The following is a 26640-nucleotide window of genomic DNA, read 5'->3' on the forward strand; positions in this document are numbered from 1 at the left end:
AAAATCCTCTTCCCAATTCCTTCACTTCCATGTTGTCCATGAGGAATTCACATGACCACTGTGACCAATGGCAATGAGCTGTTGCAGTCATGTGACAGGGTCAGGAATGACAAGACCCAACACATGGAAGTGAATAGTGGGATCCTTGGGGGAGGACAAGTTTATTTGTTTTTTCTTATAGGTAAGGAGTGAGAAATAGTTCAGCCTAGCCCTAGACAACTAAAGGGGCATGTGGTTGGGTTGTCACGTGGTGCACTGTACATTCGCGTCTCTGACATCCCTTTCCTTCGCAGCACTGACAGCCTCCTTGGAGTCACATGACCCGGCTGGACGTCACGTGACAGCGCCCGGAGCGCTCTGGAGCTGGGGGGGCGCGCACGTCACTGGAGCTCGAGTAGGGAGCGGGAGGTGTGTGCGCCCGGCAGCCGGTGTGGGACTGCGGGGAGCACGCGGCGGAATAACGGTGTCAGCGGACGGTGCGGCCTCCATGCCGGGGCCGAGAGGATTCATGAGCACTGAGAGAAGCTGGACGTCGCCGGAATGAGTCGCTCCGGGCACCAGTCACCGGAGAAGAACGGCGAGTGCGACTGGGGCGAGGAGGAAGAAGAGGAGGACGGGGAGGCCGGGACAGAGGAGAGGCAGGAGCGCCGCCGCCGCCGCCCTTCTTCCATGTCCCGGGGCCTGGAGCTGCACCTGACCGGTCATGACTTCCCTCCGGTGCTGGGTTTGGCCGGGTCCCCCTCTGAGGGTGAGGATGCGGAGGACAGCCTGCAGCTCCCGGGCCGGCGGCGGACCCGCTCCAGCAGCTCCCGGCCCCGCTACGAGATCGTCACGGAGCTGGGCGCGGAGGAGGTGCGCTGGTTCTACAAGGAGGAGAAGAAGAGCTGGAAGCCGTTCATCGGGTACGACTCCCTGCGCATCGAGCTGGCCTACCGCCGCCTGCTGGAGCTGAGCGCCGCCCCGGAGGGGGGAGCACCGGAGCCGGGGGAGGCCGCCGCCGGCCTGGACGTGGTCAACATCGGGGAGGTGGCCAAGATCGAGCCGGTGTGTGTGAGGAGCGGCCTGTACGAGGTGGACGTCACCGAGGGGGAGTGCTACCCGGTGTACTGGAACCGTAAGTGAGGCCCCTCCATGTCTGCCATCACCCCTAATGCCCAGTGTCCGCTCCACCTTGTCCTTTCTCCTAACTCTGCTCCGCCCTGGCACCTGCTCTTCCTCAGCTCTGCCCTGGTGCATGCCCTTCCTGTGCTCCACCTTTTCTCTGCTCCGCCCTGGCTCCCACTGCTCCAACTTTGCTCTGCTTTGCCCTGGTGCCCGCTCTTCCACTGCTCCAACTTTGCTCTGCTCCGCCCTGGTGCCCGCTCTTCCACTGCTCCAACTTTGCTCTGCTCCGCCCTGGTGCCCGCTCTTCCACTGCTCCAACTTTGCTCTGCTCCGCCCTGGTGCCCGCTCTTCCACTGCCCCAACTTTGCTCTGCTCTGCTCTTCCACTGCTCCAACTTTGCTCTGCTCTGCCCTGGTGCCCGCTCTTCCACTGCTCCAACTTTGCTCTGCTCTGCCCTGGTGCCCGCTCTTCCACTGCTCCAACTTTGCTCCGCTCTGCCCTGGTGCCCGCTCTTCCACTGCTCCAACTTTGCTCTGCTCTGCGCTGGTGCCCGCTCTTCCACTGCTCCAACTTTGCTCTGCTCTGGTGCCCGCTCTTCCACTGCTCCAACTTTGCTCTGCTCTGCGCTGGTGCCCGCTCTTCCACTGCTCCAACTTTGCTCTGCCCTTCCCTGGTGCCCGCTCTTCCACTGCTCCAACTTTGCTCTGCTCTGCTCTGGTGCCCGCTCTTCCACTGCTCCAACTTTGCTCTGCTCTGCGCTGGTGCCCGCTCTTCCACTGCTCCAACTTTGCTCTGCCCTTCCCTGGTGCCCGCTCTTCCACTGCTCCAACTTTGCTCTGCTCTGCCCTGGTGCCCGCTCTTCCACTGCTCCAACTTTGCTCTGCTCTGCCCTGGTGCCCGCTCTTCCACTGCTCCAACTTTGCTCTGCTTTGCCCTGGTGCCCGCTCTTCCACTGCTCCAACTTTGCTCTGCTCCGCCCTGGCACCCGCTCTTCCACTGCTCCAACTTTTCTCTGCTCCGCCCTGGCGCCTGCCCTTTCTCTTCTCCATCTCTGGCTGCTGCTGCTCCTCCTCTGCTCCATTGTTTACTCCATCTGATGCTGCAACTGTGCTCCGCCTTCTCATTTCTTTGCTCCACCTTGGGCACCCACTCCTCTGCTCCTCCTTGGCATCCGCTCTTTCTCTTCTCCGCCCTGGCACCTGCCCCTCCTCTGTTCTTGGCCTGGCGCCCACCCGTCCTCTGCTCTGGCTCCCAGTTGTCCTCTGCTCCGCCCTGGCGTCCACCTTTCCTCTGCTCTGCACCTCATTCTTCCCTTGCTTACCCATCCAGGCGCCACCTTTCCCCTTGCCTGCCACCAGTCTCATTCCCCTCTCTTTGGTGACACCGGGTGTACTGTCTCTCCAGTGTCCATCATGGAAGGTCCTCCTTCTCCTAACCTCCAGCATCCCCCTTCACCCACCTGTGAGATACATAACGTCACCCCGGGGGGGGGGGGTTCTGCTTTTCTTGCCCTTTTTTCATATTCAGTCGTTGAGGTCTGGGGCCCTTCTTACCTTTTGCAGGGATATAGCCCCAAATTCCATCTTCCTTTCGTCACTTGGTGTTTTGATTTTCTGTTGTGTCCCGTGGGGCTCGTCTTGAGCGTTAAGGAGTCATTGGCAGATCCCACTGGGATGGCCGGGGTCAGTGGGATCATACCCCACCAGTGGTACATGGGAAAAACCTTCAGTGTAATATTGACCCGTCCCAACGACACCCCTCTGCGCCAGTCATAGGGTGTGAAGGGCGAGGTCGGCACAGGTATGGGGGTGCCTCATTGTACTTCATAGGGAATAGAAGGGAAGGTGTGGGTAGTCTCCGCAGGCTCGGTATGTGCCCCCCGATTTATCAATGCTGCATCTGTGCCAGATCCTATTACAGCGCACTGTGCACCCAACTGGAGCGCACGCCGAGGTGACCTTTCTTTTCAGCGGCATCCAGGATGGACGGGGGTTTCCTGGGGGAGAAGATCTGTACGCAGTGACTGATAGTAAATAATTTTTCTCTCTGATTAAAGGGAACCTGTCAGCATGAAAATGCAGTCAGCAGGCAGCATGCTATAGAGCAGGAGGAGCGGAGCAAGATGATAATATGGTGTTCACTTAAAGGGGTTGTCCGGGTTCAGAGCTGGACCCGGGGATTCACACATTTTCAGGCAGTCCCTCTGATGTTGGCATCGGAGCATTTCATGATCCAACCCAGGGCAAGGGATTTTTTTGTTTATAACACACCGCCCAGCAGTGTTCCCAGTGATGTCACTGGTTCTGATGGGTGAAAGCCTCCGCCTAGCAGTCCTTATGGGGAGCCCGGTACGTCACCCGAACCCCATAAAATGCCATTGCCCTACGCAATTCAGCTCTGAACCCGGACAACTCCTTTAAAGGGATTTTACGGGAATCGAATATTGACAACCTATCCTCAGGAAAGGTCATCGGTGTCGGATCGGAGGAGCTCGGACCCCCCGGAGAAGGGGCCGCATTACCTTGAGAGCTGCAACCTCTCCATAGTAGACCGTAGCTTTGCAGCTCAGCCCCATTCACTTGAACGAGGCCATGTGACCGATGAACGTGACGTCACAGGCCGAGGAAGAGGCCACATCGCTTGGCTGATTGCTGCAGTCCCTTCCAACAGCTGATCAGCGGGCGTGACGGGAGTCGGACCCCCGCCGATCTGATACAGATGACCTATCCTGGTCCTGTACATCTCCTCATGTAGTCGGTCCTAATTGCTGTCAGTCACTAAGTAGGAACCGCCCACATGACTCCTAAGCCTAGAAAGAGCAGGGATTTAAATTCAACTCTTGGTCTCCACAATTATTATTTAAAGGGATCATCCAGCGTAATAAAAATGAATAAATAAAAAATCCCTCACATTTATTTAACACACTGCTAATTAGACCAGACTACCCTCTTTAAAGGGCATCTGTCAGCAGATTTGTCCCTATGACACCGGCTGACCTGTTACATGTGCACTTGGCAGCTGAAGGCGTCTGTGTCGGTCCCGTGTTCATATGTGCCCGCACTGCTGAGAAAAATGATGTTTTAATATATGCAAATGAGCCTCTAGGAGCAACGGGGGCGTTGCCGTTACACCTAGAGACTCTGCTCTCTCTGCAACTGCTGCAAAGTCCGCACTTTGATAGGATCAGGCAGTGTAAACGTGATCAAGTTTGGCCCTGATTTTTCCTAAAGTCAATCAAAGTGCAGAGGATGCGGCAGTTGCAGAGAGAGCAGAGCCTCCAGGTGTAACGGCAACGCCCCTGTTGCTTCTAGGGACTTGTTTGCATATAATAAAACATAATTTTTCTCAGCAATGCGGACACATAGGAACATGGGACCGACACAGATGCCTTCAGCTGCCAAGTGCACATGTAACAGGTCGGCCGGTGTCATAGGGACAAATCTGCTGACAGATGGCCTTTAAGCCCTTGGACAGAACATTTACAGTATGTAACACAAGTTCAGTGCTTTTTATTTATTTTGGCTTTGCTCCTGTCACACGTGTAAGGCCACTTTCACACTAGCGTTTTCAATTCCGCCGTTGAGATCAGTCATAGGATCTCAGTAGCGGAGGAAAACGCTTCAGTTTTGTCCCCATTCATTGTCAATGGGGACAAAACGGAATGCATCAAAATGCGTTGCGTTTCCGTTTGGTTGCGCTACCGTCGCGGACAGAATAACGCTGCAAGCAGTGTTTTTTCTCTCCGCGATGTGGTACGGAGCAAGACTGATCCGTCCTGGCACACAATGTAAGTCTGGCACAATAGAAAACGGATCCGTTTCCCATTGACTTTCAATAATGTTCATGACGGATCCTTCATGGCTACAGAAGACACAATACAACCAGATCCGTTCTTGACGGATGCATGCGGTTGTATTATTGTAACGGAAGCATTTTTGCAGATCATTGACGGATCCGCAAAAAATGCTAGTGTGAAAGTAGCCTTAGGTGACCTTTTAACGTGAGTTGTGTCCCTGAGACTCGCAAGGCTAAAGTACAGCATGCAGCAGGATGCAAGTCAGCAGAATGCATGAAGTACATGTAAGAATAAATCCTCCTACACACGGAGCCACAATACAGCTCCCATAGAGGTAACTGCTGGCCGAGGTGTAACTTGAATCTCTCAGGCCCTCATGCAAAATCTGTAAGAGCGCCTCCACCTACCATGAGTCCCTGATCATCTTGATGTCTTTGTATGTGGCAGTGGGACCTTTGGGTGCCTTTAATCACAAGGGTCCAGTTACACCAGACACCCCCTATAGCCACAGCCCTGTACGGATAGGTACGAAGGTAGTAACGGCCGGAATGATGCTTTGATAGCCTTGGTGATAAGCGGTGACACACTGGCTGAGGAGGCAGACAGCAGCAGCCGCAGATCAACAGGTTTAGTCCTTCCCCTGCTCTGTCCGTTCCCTGAGCTGCTTTATCCCTAAGCTTTATCCCTTTAGCCTCAGATCCTTTAACTAATGTCATCCTTTATATATAGGACTCCGGGCCAGGCCTTTCAGTTTACCTAGAATTCACTTTTATACTCGCAGGGCCATATGTCGGGCATTAATGCGGAAAGTCCCTCCAGTTCATATCCTCTTATAAAGGAATATATTTAATGGCAAAACCACATTTCCTCTCCGTAGCTTCATGTACTAATAGTCTGCAGCCGTTTAACCCCCTACAGATCATCATTCCTATTTTCTTGGCTACTGAAAAAGTTGGGGACGTGCCGTGTCCCAGGCACTGAGATGTCAGTGCCTTCCGGGCTCCCTCGTCATTGCACATCTACATTGGGGAGGATGAGAGCGGAGGTTGCACATGATGAAATTGATCTGCGCTCTCGTGTGATTTATAGGATTTGACATTCAAATGACTTCACATTCATCTTATTTGTTTATCGCCCTTGGCCTGTAAGTTATCTTGCTTTCAGGCAGCTGGTCAGTATCAGATATCAGGGTGTTAAATAGGCGCTGTACTGTCAAAGCTAAATCGCCACCTGAATAGACAAAGCTACTTGACCACCTGTGGGCGAACAAATTAATAATACAAGCCAAGATCTGAAAAGTTTGTAATTTTATCTTTTTAGAGAAAAAATGCTTTTTTTTTTCTCCACTTCTTCTCTTTCACCCCGATCATTCACCCTCGGCTCTGTCTTGCGAGACAAGACCGACTAAGGCTTATTGCACACGACCGTATGGCTTTATCAGTGTTTTGCGGTCCGTTTTCACGGATCCGTTGTTCCGTTTTTTGTTTCCGTTGTGTTTCCGTTTCTGTTCCGTTTTTCTGTATGGCATAAACAGTAATTACATAGATAAAATTGGGCTGGGCATAACATTTTCAATAGATGGTTCAGCAAAGAACGGAAGCGGAAGACATACGGATGCATTTCCGTATGTGTTCCGTTTTTTTTGCGGACCCATTGACTTGAATGGAGCCACGGACCGTGATTTGCAGGCAATAATAGGACATGTTCTATGTTAAAACGGAACTGAAATACGGAAACGGAATGCATACGGAGTACATTCCGTTTTTTTTTTGCGGAACCATTGAAATTAATGGTTCCGTATACGGAACGCAAAAAACGGCCAGTAAACTGGAAAAAAAAACGGCCGTGTGCATGAGGCCTAAGATGTGAAATATCTGATCACGTGCCAGCCATAGAAGTCTGTGGAGTGAGCTGATGGTGGGAGGCAAGAAGCAGTAACACACAGACACTGCTGCTGGCTCTAGTGAGCATTTTTATATCCCAGTCCAGTTCTGGATTCACAGCTACACCGCTGTATAATGTCCTCCTTCATGCCGCCTTTTCTGACTATGTGCTGCAGGGAGCTAGGAGAGCAGGATCTCCTCTTCTCTGCGTGCAGTGTATGGGAGACATCATAGCGGCTAGTTTACATCACATGAAAACTGATAATTAAAGATGGAGCCTGCAGAGGGGAAATGATGATAAATGCAGAATACAAGACTTGCAGTGGGCAGAAAGCGCACACACACACACACACACACACACACACACACACACACACACACACACACACACACACACGCACGAGTTTATTCTGAAAAGTCACCTGTAACATGGAGTGTGAATGTGCAGTCCATTGAGGTTTATTATCTGCCACATCAGACGCAGAAAGGCTGACTCATACGCTTTTGTAAGATTACAGCAGGAAATTATCTGCGCTCCTAACCACAACCACCTCGCAGCCTTTTTTTTTTATAAATTCAGGAAATGTATAATGTGTTCCTCCCTCGTTTTATTTTAGTAACTAATTACTGTTGTGAAATGAGTGTTTTTTGTAATGTTGTAAAGCCACCGCCGAGGTCCAGCCAGCGTAGAGCTGTATATAGCAACTGTAGTCTATCTGCGTTTTAGTCCTTGACATTTACTATCCGTTAAAGGGATTGTCTCCTCTTATAAAGCAGTGTGCAGCACGATGAATGAGCCGCCTGCAGTCCCCAGTCCCACATTTCCCAGGCCGATTGTGGCTCGTGAGTCGAACTCGCTGCATCATAGTGCCGTGCGATCTTCAAATATTTTTTTTTGGCTTCTTCTTCTTTCAGAGAGCGATAAGATCCCTGTGATGCGCGGCCAGTGGTTCATCGATGGCACGTGGCAACCGCTCGACGAAGACGAGAGCAACCAGATAGAACAGGAGCATCTCGCCTGCTTTAGGGGTCATCAGATGCACGACAACTTTGACCTGGAAGTGGCAAAGCCCGTGGACCACAAGGATGGTGAGAGCCGCCGTCTAGACTCTCTATTTAATTTCCAAAAAGCAACTTGGCTGAATGTTTTTGTATTTCAGTTGTTGATCGTATGTTGCATAATCTGGACCTTCATCTAAATTCACCCTATATGTATGTGCGCTAATGATGAGACAACGGATGATCGTGAAGAGGCCCGACCAGTTCATCTTGCCGATGTTCACATGGGGCAGTTAACAGAAATTTACGATGTCCAGTGATTGGCCACATAATGCCCAGATCCTCCACATTGTAAAATAATATAGAAGATTCCCTTCATTCTTTTTAAGTTTTTCAGCCCAGTTCTTTTTGTTCAAAGTAATTTTACTGGATATGATATTTTACTAATCAGTTGTCACTTATACTTTTAAATGGCTTGCCTGATGTCTCAAAACTATAACTCCCAGCATGCCCTGCCAGCCAAAGGCTGTCAAAGCCATGCTTGGAGTTAAAGGTGTTGTCGCGTCTCATACATTGGTAGCATATCACCTAGGATATGCCACCAGTGTGACATATATGTGCAGATCTCACCTCTGGGACCCGCACCTATCTGTAGAACGGATCTCTCAAAGGGAATGAGAGAGCGCACAGCGCATGCACGCCCTCACTCCATTTCTATGGGAGTACTGAAAATGTGAGTGCTGGTTAGGCTATTTCCGGCAATTCCAAAGAAATTAACGGAGCGGTGGCCCCTCTTGCACTGTGCGTTCGCCATTCATTTCTATGGGCTTTAAGAAAATATCTGAGCATGCAGCTCGACTATTTTTGGCACTACCGAAGAGTTGAATGGAGGGCGGCCACCCATGCAAGGTGCGCTCTACTTGACTTGGGGTGCTCCGTTCTAGAGGTAGGTGTGGGTCCCAGAGGTGGACCTGCACCTATCTGACATTGGTGGCAGTAGGTGAGACAACCCCCTTTAAGTTTTGAAACGGATTATTAGCCACAGATATCAGGTCTTTAACGGGGGTTCTTCTGGACTCTTTTGAGGGTAGGCAATGACTATTAGATCTATGGGGATCTGACCTCCAACACCTCCACCGATCAGGTTGTCCCCTTCATTGGCCGCCAGGCGCAGCTCCATACTTTGTCATGGCTGTGCCCTGGTATTAATCTCAGCCCATTCAGTGGGAATGAGCTGCAGTGCCCGGCACAGCCATTACCAAGTGTATAGAGTTGTGCCCGGAAACCAACTAAGGGGGCATAGAGGTGACCGTGGAGCCCCTTCAGTCGTCAATGCTGATAGCAAAGGCCTGGAAGACCCCTGTAATATTTGCCACTGATCTGTGTTGATGCAGTGGTACTGATATAGTTTGTCATTTTTGGGGGGTTCCTAATTGTCTTATTTTTGTTTCCACAAAGTATTTTTTTATTTTTTGTTTGTTGCTAGAAACCAATACCTCCTCTTGCCAAGCAAAGTCTTTATTAGCGACATATTAATTATTTGCCATTGCTTATTATATATTAGGGTATTAACATCATTAAAGGTGTTGTGGGAGTGATACAAAATGTGGCCAAAGACAGGGACTGTGATAACATGGCAGATAATCCCATACTCGCCCATTTGATGTACCCTCGCCGCCTCTCCTACTCCTCCCTTTGGCTTGGCTGCAGCGTTGACGTGTCTATATATACACACACAATCCTGCGGTATATGGCACAGGGTCACTGAGGTGAGTTATCGGCTGCATGTCTGCTGCAGCTAAGTTCACGGAGACCGAAGGGAGGCATAATAGGAGCGCTGTGTTCGAAGTGGCGGGGGTAAAACGGGTAAGTATGGTGGTGATGGGCATTATAGTCCTAGTCTTTGGCCATGTTTTTTCATAATTTAGACAGCCCCTTTAACAGTCCTCATTTATCCACTGGATAGAGGGTCATTGTTGGATTACACCAGAGTTGTATAGAGGTGCAGTCAAGAATGCACTTAGCTTTTACAATTCCTCATTGTTTCTTCGCTGCCCGTCCGCATACGTTTACATGAACGCACGGTGAGGTAAATGTGGCCGACCCATCACGGGTTGTTGCAGTGACATAACGACCATCGTGACGTCACTACCTCAGGCCATGACGCACTGGTCCGCACACATGTTGGTGGCACATCATCGCACAGATATGTATATAGAGACGTTTTTTTAGTCTCTTACCCTGATCAAGTCTTGGATTTTGGTTTGCAAAAGTGAGCATGGGCATCTATACATAAAGGAATGTGCCGGCGATGGATGTTCTGTTTTGACTCATGCACATGGGCTCCATCTGTAGCACTTGATGTGAATTTTCATTAGTTGTTATTGATCGGACACTGCCATTGTAGCAGGCAATCAATATTCGCACAAGAAAGTCCATCTGCAACATTGCCGTGGGGAGAATCACTTAGATTGTTAGTTGCCTGGCAGGCCTCGTGGATAAGCGGCGCCCCAACAACTGGTGAAGGACCTGCATTAGCTATAGTAGTACATTATACAGGATTTGTATGACAAGAGGAGGTAGAAGTTAACAAATGTAATGTAAATTTCACATGTATGTTCCGCAATGACCCTTTTGCTTTGCTCTCACCATTAGAGATGAGCGAACTTCTGTTTTAAGTTCGGCGTCCGGTTAGCGGAGGATCCCGATATGGATTCCGAATTCCGTTGTGGTCCGTGGTAGCGGAATCAATAATGGCCATGATTGATTCCGCTACCACGGACCACAACGGAATTCGGAATCCATATCGGGCTCCTCCGCTAACCGGAAGCCGAACTTTAGACGCCGAACTTAAAACAGAAGTTCGCTCATCTCTACTCACCATATTGCTGTGATTCTGTGGAGTTTCCAGTTGAAAGTCAATGTAAAGTTACCTGTCTTCACTTTGCTAGTTATCTACCACCTTGCTCCCTTCTCCCTCCCTTTCCTGTTCAATTGGAGAGGATATAACGAGAGCACAGGCGCCCCATGTGCCAAAAGAACGCGTTATGAAGGTACGGTAACTGAGCTCTGCCTTGTAGAAGGCTCTCTGGCTTTAGACGCTCGCTCTAGAGTAGTGTAGATATCGCCTCATGCTTTATGCTGATCCAAAGGTTGTCTTTTTAAATGGGTTATCCAATACAATAAAAATGTCCCCAATATACTTTCTCCGCTCCTGGTCCCCGCACTGCCGCTGCTGCTTCTCCCTGTGCGCGGATGAAAACATCCGGTGTCGGGAGGGAGCAGCCAATGGCAGATGGGGACGAGCCTCACTAGCATTGCGGGTGACGCTAGAGAGGCTAGTCACCGCCTGCCATTGGCTGCTCCTCCCCAAGACACCGGATGTTTTCATCCGCGCACGGGGAGAAGCAGCAGCAGCAGCGGCGGTGCGGGGACCAGGAGCAGCACAAGGAGCGGAGAAAGTATATTGGGGCAGTGGCGGAGTGGGGTAAGTATATTCACTGTGAGGGGCCCAGCGCTTGGGGGACATTTTTATAGTATTGGATAACCCCTTTAAGATCTCTAATGATCCCTTTTTAGGTTTTTCTGTGTTCAAGCCGTAGATGACGTGCAGGGTGACCACCTCCTGTTTTCGCACAGATTGCACCAGGGCTGTAATGTCACAGGATGCCGAATCCACTCAAAGTTAGCAGTTTTTCAGCCAACCATGATTGCTTCCCACCCCCATCTTCAGTCTATTGATTCATTTCATCCCATCCGGTTTGATTGCGAGTTGTCTATTATGACCGCTACCATTTGGGGCACTTCAATGGTAGTCGTGGTTTTGCTTAGCCCGTCTGCAAACTATGGATATGTTTAAAGGGCATTGTACTAGGATATGCCCTCTTTTTTTTTCGTGATTGTTGGGGGTCTAGTCTCTGTTAGCCACATTGATCCTGAGAATGAAAGCGCCACCCGCAGAGCAAGGAACTACAGCCGACCCCATTCACTTGCTGCAATACCTGGCTGGGCCACCATTGTGCCGGGAAAGACCGTGAATAGGCCACAGCAATGTGGCACCTCCATTTACAGGACCGGAGGGGGCCCTACATAGCCTTATCAGATGGATATACCCCTTTAATTGTGGTAGAATGGTCATTCCCCTTTTATTGGGCTATTAAATCTCTTAAACAGATCAATGTCATTTATTTTTTATATAACCCAGCTACTCTCTCTGTAATTCACATCATGTTCTTTTTCCATTTTTGGCTCTGATTTGATCCCCTTTTTGCTCTTTATTTAATGAATGACAATCGCTTTCTGCTCAATAGACTCTAAGTGTAATAGACTTGGGCAAGGCTTGGTGCAGACCGCTGTCCTTTAGATGTTCTTCTGTTCCCTACAGTCTGTCTGATATGATCAGCGATGTCTGAGAGCTCATGAGTCATTTATATCTGGAGACGTTCCTTACAGTGTTAAGTTTCAAAAGCTTCTGGTACTCCGCTAGTGACTAATAGAAATTCAGAAGATGTTTTTTTATTCTTTTCATGCAGTATGTCTGGTAGTTCCCATTCTTTTTCAGAGCTCTAAATGCTGGGAGTTGTAGTTTCTGCCAATGGTTGCAAGCAGCTGGTCTACAGGCTGCCCAGATACGATGCAGCACTACCTAGAAGTGAAGAGCACAGGTTCAGCTGGCCATACGCTTGAGATAGCAGTTGCCTGAACACTCATTCTGCCGACAGCTATCTATGTCGATCCTCCCATACACGTGCACATGTAGTGAATAGGAGAAAGAAAGCTGCTTCCAGATTCCTCTGGTAGCAGCTTTTCTCCCCATTAACAAAAAGATTGGCCACTTGAACTCCAAGTCCATTCCTCATCTCGAGAGTCGAGAGGCCACCATACACATTAGATGGTTTGCATTCCTCATCTCGAGAGTCGAGAGGCCACCATACACATTAGATGGTTTGCATTTCGAGAGTCGAGAGGCCACCATACACATTAGATGGTTGGCCAAACCCGCCTAAATTGTCAGGTTCGGCCAATACTTACACAGATGTTATACGTAATGTGAGGATATCTAGTAGCTGCACATTTCAGGTTCACGCTTCTATATTTTGAGTGGAAGGGGCACACATCGACATGGTTTTGTATTTCCCTGATTGACCGTCGTCTATCTGTTGTTCAATTTTGCAGCTGTCCACAGTCTGAAGTTGAGCCGCAACCACGTGGATTGGCATAGCGTGGATGAAGTCTATCTCTACAGCGATGCAACCACTTCTAAGATAGCAAGGAGTGTTACCCAAAAGTTGGGGTTCTCTAAAGGTAAGCTGTACAGTCACTTACGCCCAACCAGCATCTCTGCTTTAAGAAGGACTCCCGATGCCTCCAGATCTCCTGCACTAAGGCCGTGACCAAGGTCCTATTGGACCGAAACGTTGGCCATTTGCAACAAAAAAGATCCTACTTGGGATGGACCATAAATAAATGAATTAATTTTGAATATCCAATATCGAGTGCCGTGGTTTCTGCATATTTTGATTGACCTTCTCCACTGAGCACCGACAGCTACATACAAGGAGTGCCATCCACTACAATTATCATGTCCCAGTCAGTTAGACTTGGTATTTTCCTTGGTTAAATAAATCACATAATAACCCTTCAAAGGAGTCGGCCACTATTAACTAATTAACTGCTTCCTAGCTCTGCGTTTCCAGAATGGCCACTGATGGAAGGTCCTGTCCAGCAGCAGCCTCGGTTCACTTTCACAGGGGAGAGACGGGTGTGAGTGAACAGAGGCCGCTGATGGACAGGACTCTGTCGGTGGCTTTTTTGGGAGCACCGCGCCAGGAAGCCGGTAAGTGGACCTTAAAGTAAACACAAATTAAGCATAATAAACCATTGCATGTTGGCGCCGATGGTTTAACAATGCCAATTACTATCTGCATGTATGTGCTGTTCCCAGCACATGTGCAGCTAATAAAAGATAGTGGCCAAGCCCTTCAAAGGAGGGGTATTCCTTCCTTAGTAAGTAATGGTATCTGGTGTCTGACTGCTGAGACTCTTTGGTCATCCTTTATGCAGAGAACAGCAGCAAAGCAATTCATCTGCAGAAATTCCTTCACATGCTACAGAAACGACCCCATTCAGATGGAATAGACTTTTCTGCAACAAACCTTGTGTGTGAATTTACACTTGCAGGTCCTTGTAGGTATAATTTTTTTTTTTAGTTTATGCGGCACCTGTCTTTGCAGCTTCAAGCAGTGGTACCAGGCTCCATAGAGGTTATGTTGAAGAAGCTACATACGAAGACAAGCCTGTCGACACAACCCACATAGTTTTTGTTGTCCACGGTATTGGGCAGAAGATGGATCAAGGGAGAATTATCAAAAATACAGCCATGTAAGTTTTTATTTCCATTTTTCAGATTATTTTTATAGTTGAGATCTGACCTTCTCGATGAACCTAACCTTATATAGTCATGACTAGAGGTGAGCCTAATTGTTTTGTCTGATTTGCCTTTTTGGCCTATGCTCAGTGCTGCCAGTTCATAAAATACAATGGAAGGATCAGTAGGCCTCTCCATCTCAGCAAATGCGTCACTAAAACCTTGCAAATAAATTCACCCAGTGAATCTCAATGGGAATTAAATCGCACAACACATTTTTGCATAAGCAGAATTCAGCTTGGGTGAAGAATCCACTTATGCCTAGCTTGCATCCATCAGTTAGTTGCACATCGTAGGCTTGATACCCATCTGTATTTGGTTACAGGATGAGAGAGACTGCAAGAAAGATTGAAGAGAAGCACTTTTCTAATCAGACTTCAGAGCATGTTGAGTTCCTTCCTGTGGAATGGCGTTCCAAGCTTGCTCTGGATGGAGGTAACCTGGAGTTCTCAGAATAAAAGAAACGGAATGCTTGCTCTGGGGTTGCTATGGTAGCATGAATGGCCTCAAAAACTGCTCTGCGCATAGAGCATCCTTTGCACAGGATTTTCATGCTCATATAATTTAAAGGGGTTTTACAGTACTTGGATATTGATGGTCTATCTTCAGGATAGGGGGAGATTTATCATCGCCCTGTGGAGTACGCTGGGCTTTGATAACCAGGGGCACTGCCGGATGCTGTGCCTAATTTATAACAAGGTGTACGTCTCATCATAAATTAGGCGCAGCACCTGGCAGTCTGTGCCCCTGAACTGAAATGTACGCCAGCCTCTGGCTGGTGTAGATTAGTGTTCTCCCACGCCAGAAAACTGGCGTAGAATATGATAATTGTGGCGGGGCCGCCTGCCCTCGCCATGCCCCTCATGGCGGAAGTGGCAAGGCCAGCGGCAAAACACCACTTGTGCAAAAAATGTTGCACAAGTGATGTTAGAAAAGCTGCAAACAAGCAGTAAACTGTTATAATCAAATGATAAATACGCTTGTGTTTGGATTCTCCGTTGTGTTGTACAGTAGCCGCAAAGTTTAAAGAAATCTCAGCCACTTGCTGTGGAAATTGAATTTTAAAGGGATTCTGTCACCTAGTTTTCGGTTATAGAGATGCGGACATGCACGGCTAGATCGCCGCTAGCATGTCTGCAATATACCGGTCATATAGGGCTGTGTGCTTTTATTTTGTTTTAAAAAATGATTTTAGAGATCTGTAAATGAACCTTGTGAGTAATTGCCGTAATCTCGCAATGGAACTGGGGAAGGAACTGCGCATGTGCGAGCTCGCGCATCGCGAGATTCCGGCAAACTGTGACGAAAGGAGGAGATTCGGAGGACGCAGGCGGTGCTGGGCTCCTTCACAGGGGGTCGTGGCTGGGCTCCAAGAAGGTTAGTACAGCCCCTTGGGCACCTCACAAGGCTCATTTACATATCTCTAAAATCATCATTTTTTTAACAAAATAAAAGCACACAGCCCTATATGACCAGTATATTGCAGACATGCTAGCGGCGATCTAGCCGTGCATGTCCGCATCTCTATAACCGAAAACGAGGTGACAGAATCCCTTTAAATCTGCAGCATATCCACTTATGCTGTGGATTGCCACTGCGGATTGTACCCTTTGCAGTATACTGATGTGAACATCCAAGTGCAGAAAGACTATATTATTTTATTTTTATTTTTTTCTTTTATTGCCTTTTATAGTATATCACAAAGTATAGGTTATTTACCAGTGAATGTTGTTTTCCTTGGGTAGATACAGTGGATTCTATTACTCCAGATAAGGTGCGTGGAATTCGGGACATGCTGAACAGCAGCGCAATGGACATTATGTACTATACCAGCCCTCTTTATAGAGATGAGGTAAGTGATACGGGATCATGCCAAAATCCAAATAGAAGCATGTGCACACCCGCCTCGTGTTTGCCATCACTATCGAGAAGTCTGTAAACAATCTGTGACTTAGAGTTTTTCATTTTTCAGTTGATCAGTTGTTTCATTGTGTTTGGACGCGGCACATAATTAATAAGCTGGTTTCTTTAAAGTAAGATCTTGTCCGCCTTGTTTTTTTTTTTTTTTGTATATCCAGATGGAGATGATTATCCTTAGCTAACATATTGATATTGGGATCGAGTATGGGGACAGAGCAACCTACTGGAAGTTCATGTTCAATTTAATATTGATGGCTCACCCTAAGGATAGGTCCTCACAATATGATCGGTGAGGGGTCAGATGCCTAGCACCCCCACTTTCAGCTGTTTAAAGAGGTGGCGCGCTGCGGCCTGCTCACAGCTTACCTAGCACAGCGCCACACGTTGTTTAGTGGCTGTGACGATGAACATGACAATGACGCACTCACCAGAGCACTTCAGCCCTGATATTGGACCTCCACCAGTCAGGTATTGACCTGTCCCGAGGTCATCAATATTAAACTCCTGGAAAAACCTCTTTAGTATGTGGTCCTACGCTATCTTTGTAATTCCCCTTCCTAATCCATATTTCTGGTAGCTTTAGGCTATGTTCATACAGTGCTGTTTAGATGTAGTTTTATCAATATACAAAGAACAAATAGATGGAAACAAAACCTTAAAGACATAAATTAAGACTTTTTGGTTGTTGTTGTTTACCTCCTACCCTCTGTTAGGGTTGCCCGTCCTGCCGCTGTACTGTGGTTCAAGTCTCGCTGGACTGGGGGCGCTTTATTTCATGTTCTAATTTTTTACAACCGTGCTGACATTCATTACACGGGCAGTATAATAAGTGAACTGGAAAGCCTATGTCAATGATGTTTGCTCTTGTTCTGCTATTTGGACAAAAACAATGCAATTTCTTATTAAAGAGTATCAGTATCACCAGCTCAGCCTTGTAACTCATAAATTATTGAGCTTTAAGCCTCATGTGCCAGAATCGCTGCAGAAATGTGTCGCTGTCACCTGCACCCACTTTGGCCAGATGAGCAGCTGTCCCCTCGACTCTCGCACAGACACGACTGTCCGCAATAGTGGAAGTGGCGCATTTCAGTGCGGGAGAAAAGTGGCTGCCCAGGCACCTATGGTACATTTTATCTCAAAGGGAAACAACTCATCTGAATAACTAAAATCTAACCCCCTTACTTTCCATGACTGGGGGTTTGTCTGGTTGTACCCATACCTAGCAGAGTATTAGTATAAGGGCTCATGCACACGACCGTGTGCCCCCCTTGGCCATATTTCGGTCCGCAATACGCGGGCATCGGCCATGTGAATCCCGCATCGCGGACCCATTTACTTCAATGGGTCCGCAATCCGGGAGATGCGGAACGGAGGCACGGAACCGAAGCCCACGAAAGCACTACGGAGTGCTTCCGTGGGTTTTCTGTCCGTGCCTCCGCACCGCAAAAAAGTAGTGCATGCGCACAAATTTTTTGCGGTGCGGACAGGTCACAGACCCATTCAAGTTGAATGGGTCTGGATCTGTCTGCGGCCGCCGCACGGATGTTGCCGTGCATTGGAGACTGCAAATTGCGGTCCCCAATGCACGGAACGGCCAGCACACGGTCGTGTGCATGAGCCTTAAAAGCAATATACGGTAATTAGTTTTTCTGAAATAAAAAAAATATAAATAAATACAGTTTCGGTGCTAGCCAATCAGGGAGCAGGAGGATGTCTTGGACTACAGAAGCGTAGTGTGCATAGGATACTCCGAGATGCTGATGGACATTATGGGTGAATGTATAGGGGATGGGATATTGTCTGATCCACGGCACAAGGACTACAGATTTTAACAAACCTCTGACATCTCATACAGATGCGTTGGGATCCAAGTACTGATCTGTAAAACAAAGGGGCAGAAGCACTCAGCTTCTCTAATATGCAAACCTATGACTAACATGCGAAATTGTATTTTTACCATAATTTCACTCCTATAAAGCTTTATCTTTTGTTTTACAGTTGGTGAAAGGATTACAGCAGGAGCTGAACCGACTCTACAACTTGTTCTGCTCCCGGAACCCAGAATTTAAAGACAGAGGCAAAGTGTCTATTGTGTCCCACTCCCTGGGATGTGTGATTACATACGATATCATGACTGGGTGGAATCCAGTCTATGTCTACGAACAGGTGGACCAGGATGAGGAGCCTGAGGACCAGTGGATAAGCTATGAAGAGCAGCATCTCCTTCGAGAGCTCTGCCTGACCAAACAACGGTACGTAGCCTGATGGGTTGGCACATGCTCACTTGCTTTTTATCGAGTTCTGAAGCGTCACCAAGATGGCGTCATACGTACAATACGTCATACAGCATGTGAGTTTACATGTGGTCACCAGTAAACTTTGCTCATTGGGCAAAAGGAATGGCAGAGGCAAGGTCTGGGTGCCTAAACCTGTGGGGGGACTAATTTTCAGCCACCAGACTGGAGCAAAATTGATTGACTCTTTCTAAATCTTGTCATTTGTGGGGGGATAAAAAATATCTTTCAAGTCCTGTCAAAAACTTAAGGGGGTATTTGGACCCTTATGCTCTATACGCAGGATATGCCACTGATGATTGATGGATGCAGGTCCCACTTCTGGGACCCACACCTATGTGGGGAACGGTGGCCCCCAATCCGCCTGATGCATCATGGCTTCTAGCCTGGTTCCAAAACTTCCTTGGAAGTGAATGGAGAGATCTGCGCAGACATCTTCCATTCCTTCTCTGACTTGATGGAGCCGCTGACGGGTTTTGGGAATCTCCATTCTCCACATAGGTGCAGGGGAGACCACTCTCAGCACATATCCTGTGGGTGTGCAAAAAAATGTTAAGACCACATTCTGCAATTCAAAGGGATTGTGTCATCAGAAAATGACCTATTGTTTAAATCATGTTTTGTGATAGAGAGATATATATATATATATATATATATCTATCTATCTATCTTTCTTTATTTTCGAATTTTTAATTTTTCATGTCAATATCTAGATTAAAAAAAATGTATATAATCAATTTTCGCCCATATAGCTGCTCTGAAAAGACAGGAAGTCATTAAGGGAATTTGTCAACAGACAATGACCTATTTTTTAAATTTTTTACGAATTTTAGGTGATTCTTTTTTTTATTTTGTTTGTCAAATTTTCCATGTCACTACCTGTATAAAAAATAAAAATAAAATCCTGCAGTTTTCACACTGGCCACTAGGCCTAAAGTATGTTTAGACTTCTTGTCTTCCTGTCTGTGACCTTGTGGCCACATTTCTAAAGCTGATGCCTGTTATGCAGTTTGTCACGGTCAGCAGATTCTGATTCAGTGGGTGAGAAGCGACATAATTCACATTCCATAATTCCGGCTGGCTTTGAAACAGAAGACTCTGTGCAGATCCAAATGACTGTCTGTCCAGTTTTCTGTTTCTCAGCAACAGCTTTACCCAATCGAGGTCTTTTGTATGAGAAGCTTTGTCTCAGTAAAAATATGTAGAAGAAAAGTGAACAGGGCTGTGGAGTTGGTAGAAATGTTCTGACTCCAGCTTAAAAAATATTATCTGTTGTTCACATTGTGTAATTAATTTATTAACTTTTTATTTAAATTTAGGAATGTTACTTATAAATAATGTTATGCTCTATCACTCTAAGGCCCTTTATCCATCTAGTAGTGATGGATAATCAGTTCTAACTTCTGTGTTCTCCCATGTCACCTACACAATAATTAGTGATAAGCAGCATGTTCTAGTGGTGACAGATAATCAGTTCTCACCTCTCCTGTCCTTACACTATAATCGATGATAAGCAGGGTGTTCTAGTAGTGATAGATAACCAGCTCACCAGTTCTCACTTTCTCCTGTGTTCTCCCCTGTCCTCTACACTTTAATTAGTGATGAGCAGCATGTTCTAGTTATGATGATCAGTTCTCACCACTCCTGTGTTCTCTCCTGTCCCTTACAATATAATCAGTGACAAGCAGGGTGTTCTAGAGGTGATAGACAATCAGTTCTCACCTCTCCTGTGTTTTTCCCTGTCCCCTACACTTTAGTGATAAGCAGCATTTTCTAGTTGTTAAAGATAATCAGTTCTCACCACTCCTGTGTTCTCTCCTGTCCCTTACACTATAATCAGTGATAAGCAGGCTGTTCTAGTGGTGATAGACAATCAGTTATCTTCTGTGTTCCCTCCTGTCCTATATATTCTGGGACCGGAGCTGCAGATGGCAGGTAAGTGAATCTTTCCATAGCGGAGGCTGCGGCTCCTGTGAAAAGTTATTTGTTTCCAGACAACCCCTTTAAGAAGAGCACTGAATATAGCAGTTTTTATTACCATTTAGACTTTCACAGGATTCTCGGCGTTTCCAGCCCAGCACATACATATAGAGCTTCTCTAACTGTCGCTGAGGACGAATTCATACGTTTCTTACAATACAACAGTTTTCCAGTTATTAAATGCATATTTACTTACAGGAATTTAGAAAATGTCAGGAATTCCAGAAATTGTATTCCAATAAATATGGTTTAGGTTCGAAGTCACCTGATTACTTACACGATAATAAGAAAAAGCCCAATGTCATCGTTTTACTACAGGAAAATTATTAGTAACTTATTGGCCATTTATGAAGGAGCCTGTGGAGTCAGATCTTTGTGTTACCGACTCCACGGCCCTAAAAATGATGATACAAATTTATTATCCCTTACAGGTTAAAAGAACTGGAAGACAGATTACATGGGCTGAAGACTCCTAATTCCCCTGTTCTAAAATTTAAGGCAAGTGCATTGCTGGGGATTGGGTTTTTGGAAAGCTATGTTGCTATACAGAAAAAAATTCTTGTAGGTCATTATTTTATTTTATTTTTTTACCAAAAGCAAGAGACGCCCCTAATCAAAAGTAGAAAGGAACGGTTTCTAATAGTGATCTTATCTTATTTTCCAAAAATGTTTGCAGATTAATTTCTTAATGTATTGTTATAGCGCTCACGTATTCTGTTCTGGAGATTACGGAGACTGGCTTTTTATGCGCCAGTTGTAATAATACTGCGTTGGAATACGATGTGGCACATAAGAGGAGCAGGCCTCCTAATAAATGTGTTGCGTCTTCTGGCAGTCTACGCGCCAGCTATGAGCTAGATTAGGTTTTCTAACTATAGTAAAGTCAGTTGACCATGAGATAACTTACCCCCTCCCACAAAGGCTCACCCACTACTTTTGTGACCCTTAAAACTGGCATACTAAATTTAGAAAATTCCAGGGCTTCTGTCACCCCACTACCCCACTAAACAGTTTTTTGGTTCAGTAGATTCTGCTAAAAACGTACTTTTATAATATGTAAATTACCTGTCTACCAGCAAGTAGGGCGTCTACTTGCTGGTAGCAGCCGCATCCTCCGATGGTAATGACGCCCCCTCCGCATGTTGATTGACAGGGCCAGCGAACGGGATCTTTCTCTACTGGCCCTGTTTGCATTCAAAATCTGGCGCCTGCGCCGTACCGGTCTTCAGCCGGCGCAGGCGCACTGAGAGGCGGACGCTCGCTCGGCCGCTCCATCCTCAATGCGCCGATGACGTCACATCTACACCCGGCGCAGGCGCATTGAGGAAGGAGCGGCCGAGCAAGCGTCCTCCTCTCAGTGCGCCTGCGCCGGTACGGCGCAGTCGCCAGATTTTGAATGCAAACAGGGCCAGCAGAGGACGAGCGTGTTCGCTGGCCCTGTCAATCAACATGCGGAGGGGGCGTCATTATGATAGGAGGATGCGGCTGCTACCAGCAAGTAGACGCCCTACTTGCTGGTAGAAAGGTAATTTACATATTATAAAAGTACGTTTTTAGCAGAATCTACTGAACCAAAATGATTAATCACATTATGTATGGATAAATCGCAGTATAGGGATTATAAGTACACAAAAAAAAAAAACTGTTTAGTGGGGTGACAGAAGCCCTTTAAAGAGGACCTTTCACCAAAAAAACATGTATAGAAACAGTTACATTACCTAACAGTGCGGCCCCCAGTGATGTATTTCCGATTATTATTTTTTCAGAGGACCCCCCCACTTTTCGTCGGCTGTGGTCTCCGGTTGTTCTGGAGCCTCATATGCTAATGAGGCGATTCGGTTGTAGTAGGCGGTGACTAGAATTTGTACAGGGTGCGTTTTTTTTCTACCTGGCTAAGAGCGCATCCAATCAGAGCGCCGCGCTCTTAGCCAGGGAGAAGGAGCTCAAGTTCTCGCTAAAGGATCGCGCCATCTTGGAGTCCCCGGCAGAGAGGAAATGAAAACTTACTGACAGGATGCTGCTGCTGCCGCCGCCGCCTGTGCCGCCGCTGCAATCCTCTCCGCCAGCGACTCCCAAGATGGCGCACGCCTCGGGATGTGTAAAAGCTCAAGTTCTCGCGAGAACTTGAGCTCCTTCTCCCTGGCTAAGAGCGCGGCGCACTGATTGGATGCGCTCTTAGCCAGGGAGAAGAAAACCGCGCCTTGTACAAATTCTAGTCACCGCCTACTCGAACCAAATCGCCTCATTAGCATATGAGGCGCTAGAACTACCGGAGACCACAGCCGACGAAAAGTGGGGGGTCCTCTGAAAAAATAATAATCGGAAATACATCACTGGGGGCCGCACTGTTAGGTAATGTAACTGTTTCTATACATGTTTTTTGGTGAAAGGTCCTCTTTAAAATTATTAAATTCTGTTTGCCTGCAGTCACCACTAGAGGGAGCTAATTATACACTGGACTCACTTGAATGAGAGTTGAGCTGCAGTACCCCGACACACTGTGCACAGAAGCTTCTGCTTCCAGCTCCATGAACTGTACAGTTTCCAGTGGTTGCCCAAAACAGCTGAAGTGTCAGACCCCCACTAATCTGATATGGATAACCTCCTGGGGATTGATCATCTGTATCGAAGTCCTGGGAAGCCCTTTTGGCTCATTGCATCTCATAGATCTAGAGCTCTATATTACAAAAACTTAACTTCAATGCTATAAAGATGATCTGATCGGCGGGGGCGCTGCTGGAGCGCCCCCGCCTTCTCACTGTTTACCGCTGGCACAGTGACGTCACGACTAGTATCAACTAGCGTGGGCGCGGCTAAGCTCTGTTCACTTGAATGGAGCTTAGCCCCGCCCACGCTAGTTGATACTAGTCGTGACGTCACTGGGCCCAGCGGTAAACAGTGAGAAGGCCGCGGCGCTGCTGCCTTCTCAAACAGCTGATCGGCAGCGGTCCCGGGTGTCAGACCCCCGCCAATCAGATGCTGATGATCTATCCAGAGGATAGATCATCAGTTAAAACAAAGTGCAGAACCCCTTTAAATCCAATTAGAGCTTGGTCACATAGTAAAGCAATTTAAAGGGGTTTTTCGACTTTTTTTAAAATATTTTTTATTTTTATACCAATGACCTATCCTTTTGAATAGGTCATCTCATGGCTGGGGGTCTGACACCCAGGACCCTCGCCAATCAGCTGTTGGAGGAGACCACGGAGCTCTGGTGAGCGCCACCGCCTCCTCGCAGCTTACCAAGCACCGTGTCAGCCATTGTATAGTGGCTGTGCTTCGTATCGCAGCTCAGCCCCATTTACTTGAATTGGACTGAGCTGCATCTAAGCCACGTGACCAATGGACGCAACGTCGCATGGCCTAGGGAAAGCTGCATGGCGCTACTGTGAGCGCAGGTGCCTTCTCAAACAGCTGATCAGCGGGGACCCCAGAGTGTCGGACCCCAACCAGTCACATACTGGTCAGAAAACCTCTGACAACATTTTGGTTCTGCTTGTGGATTGAGAGCGCTATTCTTTTTCCAACAAGTGGGTTTTAGAAAATGTTTGTCTGCCAAAAGAAAGCCTTAATCATTCAGCTAGGAGTGGATTTTTTATTTTATTTTTATACAGTTTACACACCGTGCATTATAATTTGACTTACTGTTTACCTGCATGAACCCCTTAGGTTGAGAATTTTTTCTGCATGGGTTCGCCCCTAGCAGTATTCTTGGCGTTGCGTGGAATTCGTCCTGGAAATCGCGGAACTCAAGATCAAATTCTACCTAGAGCTATTTGTAATCGTTTGTTTAATGTATTCCACCCTGCAGATCCTGTGGTAAGTCTCTACTCATTGTGTGGTTGTAGGGAAAATAACCGTTTAACCACTTCATTACCAAGCGATTTTTAACTCTCTGCCTTCCCAGAGTTATAACTTATTTATATTTTTCCATTCACACAGTTGTATGAGGGGCTTGTTTTTTGCAGGACAAGTTGCACTTTGTAATGGCACCAATTTCATTTGACGTAGCGGGAAGCTGGAAAAAAAATTACAGATGGATTGTATTTGGTTAAAAACAAAAATATATGCAATTCCGCTACAGTTTAAATTTTTTTTTTTTTTATTATGTTCCCTGTGCAGTAAAAATTGTGGGGCACATTTATTAAGACCGGCGTTTTAGACCCCAGTTGATCAGCTCTTTGAGAAGGCCCCAACGCTGCTGTGAGCGCTATGGCTTTCTCAGTGTTTACCACCGACATGTGGCCTAGGTGCAGCTCAGCCCCATTCACTTAAATTGGGCCGAGCTTCAGGGTATATCGTAGACTGGCGTAAGACGTCATAGACTGGCGTAAGACACCGGTCTACGATAAATTCACCCCCATCGGTTTCATCAGTTTAGTATAAAATGCTGAAGAAAATCCTGCACATAAGTAGTCGCCCACTATTGAAGCTAAAGGGGTCCAGAAGAGCAGGGGGATCCACCACTATGGGACTTTCACTTTGGTGACCCGTGCTAGACATAGGAGTGGGTCCCAGATGTAGAACCCACATCTGACATTTACGGCATACCCTAGAGCAGGGATGGCCAACCTGAGGCTCTCCAGCTGTTGTAAAACTACAACTCCCACCATTCCCTGCTGTAGGCTGATAGCTGTAGCATGATGGGAGTTGTAGTTTTGCAAAAGCTGGAGAGCCTCAGGTTGGCAATCCCTGCCCTAGAGTTATGCTATAAATGTCCTGCTTGGGACAACCCCTTCACTACGGAATATGGAGGTCGTTTGGTGAGCATATTCCCTACAGTTAAACATAACCACACGGTCTCTGCCTGGGACCAGACCTCAAATGTCTAATGCTAGGGCTGCAGCTAACGATTATTTGTCAATTAATTTCATCGATTAATCAGGAAAAAAAACACCAAAATGACAAAAAAAAAAAGGGGTTTATATGATTGTACTTGAAAAATTATGTTCAAAGGCCATATTAAAACACATTTAGGAGTTACATAATTATAAAATGTTTGCATTACAATGTAAATAAGACAAGTTATGGGGGGGGATCTGTGGATGACGTACTGTTATGGGAACGGGGATCTGTGGATGACGCATTGCTATGGGAAGGGGGATCTGTGGATGACGCATTGCTATGGGAAGGGGGATCTGTGGATGACTCATTGCTATGGGAAGGGGGATCTGTGGATGACGTATTGCTATGGGAAGGGGGATCTGTGGATGACTCATTGCTATGGGAAGGGGGATCTGTGGATGACTCATTGCTATGGGAAGGGGGATCTGTGGATGACGTATTGCTATGGGAAGGGGGATCTGTGGATGACGTATTGCTATGGGAAGGGGGATCTGTGGATGACGTATTGCTATGGGAAGGGGGATCTGTGGATGACGCATTGCTATGGGAAGGGGGATCTGTGGATGACGTATTGCTATGGGAAGGGGGATCTGTGGATGACGCATTGCTATGACAAGGGGGATCTGTGGATGACGTATTGCTATGGGAAGGGGGATCTGTGGATGACGCATTGCTATGACAAGGGGGATCTGTGGATGACGCATTGCTATGGGAAGGGGGATCTGTGGATGACGCATTGCTATGACAAGGGGGATCTGTGGATGACGCATTGCTATGGGAAGGGGGATCTGTGGATGACTCATTGCTATGGGAAGGGGGATCTGTGGATGACGTATTGCTATGGGAAGGGGGATCTGTGGATGACTCATTGCTATGGGAAGGGGGATCTGTGGATGACGTATTGCTATGGGAAGGGGGATCTGTGGATGACGTATTGCTATGGGAAGGGGGATCTGTGGATGACGCATTGCTATGACAAGGGGGATCTGTGGATGACGCATTGCTATGGGAAGGGGGATCTGTGGATGACGCATTGCTATGGGAAGGGGGATCTGTGGATGACGCATTGCTATGGGAAGGGGGATCTGTGGATGACTCATTGCTATGGGAAGGGGGATCTGTGGATGACACTATATAGCATCGTATGCTATATGTGTCATCCACAGATCTCCCCCATAACAGTGCCATCCACAGATCCCCCTCCCCATAACAGTGTCATCCACAGATCCCCCTCCCCATAACAGTGCGCCATCCACAGATCCCCCTCCCCATAACAGTGCGCCATCCACAGATCCCCCTCCCATAGCAGTGCGCCATCCACAGATCCCCCTCCCCATAACAGTGCCATCCACAGATCCCCCTCCCCATAAAAGTGCCATCCACAGATCCCCC

General features: G+C 47.3%; 1 protein-coding gene across 7 annotated transcripts in view; it reads left to right on the forward strand.

Annotated features, from left to right (window-relative positions):
• The first annotated feature begins 327 nt into the window (after window positions 1-327).
• DDHD1 (DDHD domain containing 1) overlaps window positions 328-26640 on the forward strand; it is a 33369-nt gene continuing 7056 nt past the window's right edge. Inside the window, exons 1-10 of one of the 7 annotated variants that reach the window (XM_040411484.1) lie at window positions 328-1114; window positions 7699-7872; window positions 10734-10835; window positions 12958-13086; window positions 13992-14163; window positions 14535-14644; window positions 15955-16061; window positions 18128-18381; window positions 20835-20901; window positions 24073-24222. In XM_040411484.1, coding sequence (XP_040267418.1) covers window positions 541-1114; window positions 7699-7872; window positions 10734-10835; window positions 12958-13086; window positions 13992-14163; window positions 14535-14644; window positions 15955-16061; window positions 18128-18381; window positions 20835-20901; window positions 24073-24222 — 1839 coding nt within the window. In that variant the 5' untranslated portion in view covers window positions 328-540. The remainder of the gene's footprint in view (window positions 1115-7698; window positions 7873-10733; window positions 10836-12957; window positions 13087-13991; window positions 14164-14534; window positions 14645-15954; window positions 16062-18127; window positions 18382-20834; window positions 20902-24072; window positions 24223-26640) is intronic. The other 6 variants (XM_040411486.1, XM_040411487.1, XM_040411488.1 and 3 more) reach the window with 6 other exon arrangements.

The sequence above is a fragment of the Bufo bufo genome, chromosome 11 (assembly GCF_905171765.1).
Source record: "Bufo bufo chromosome 11, aBufBuf1.1, whole genome shotgun sequence".
NCBI classification, from domain to species: domain Eukaryota; kingdom Metazoa; phylum Chordata; class Amphibia; order Anura; family Bufonidae; genus Bufo; species Bufo bufo.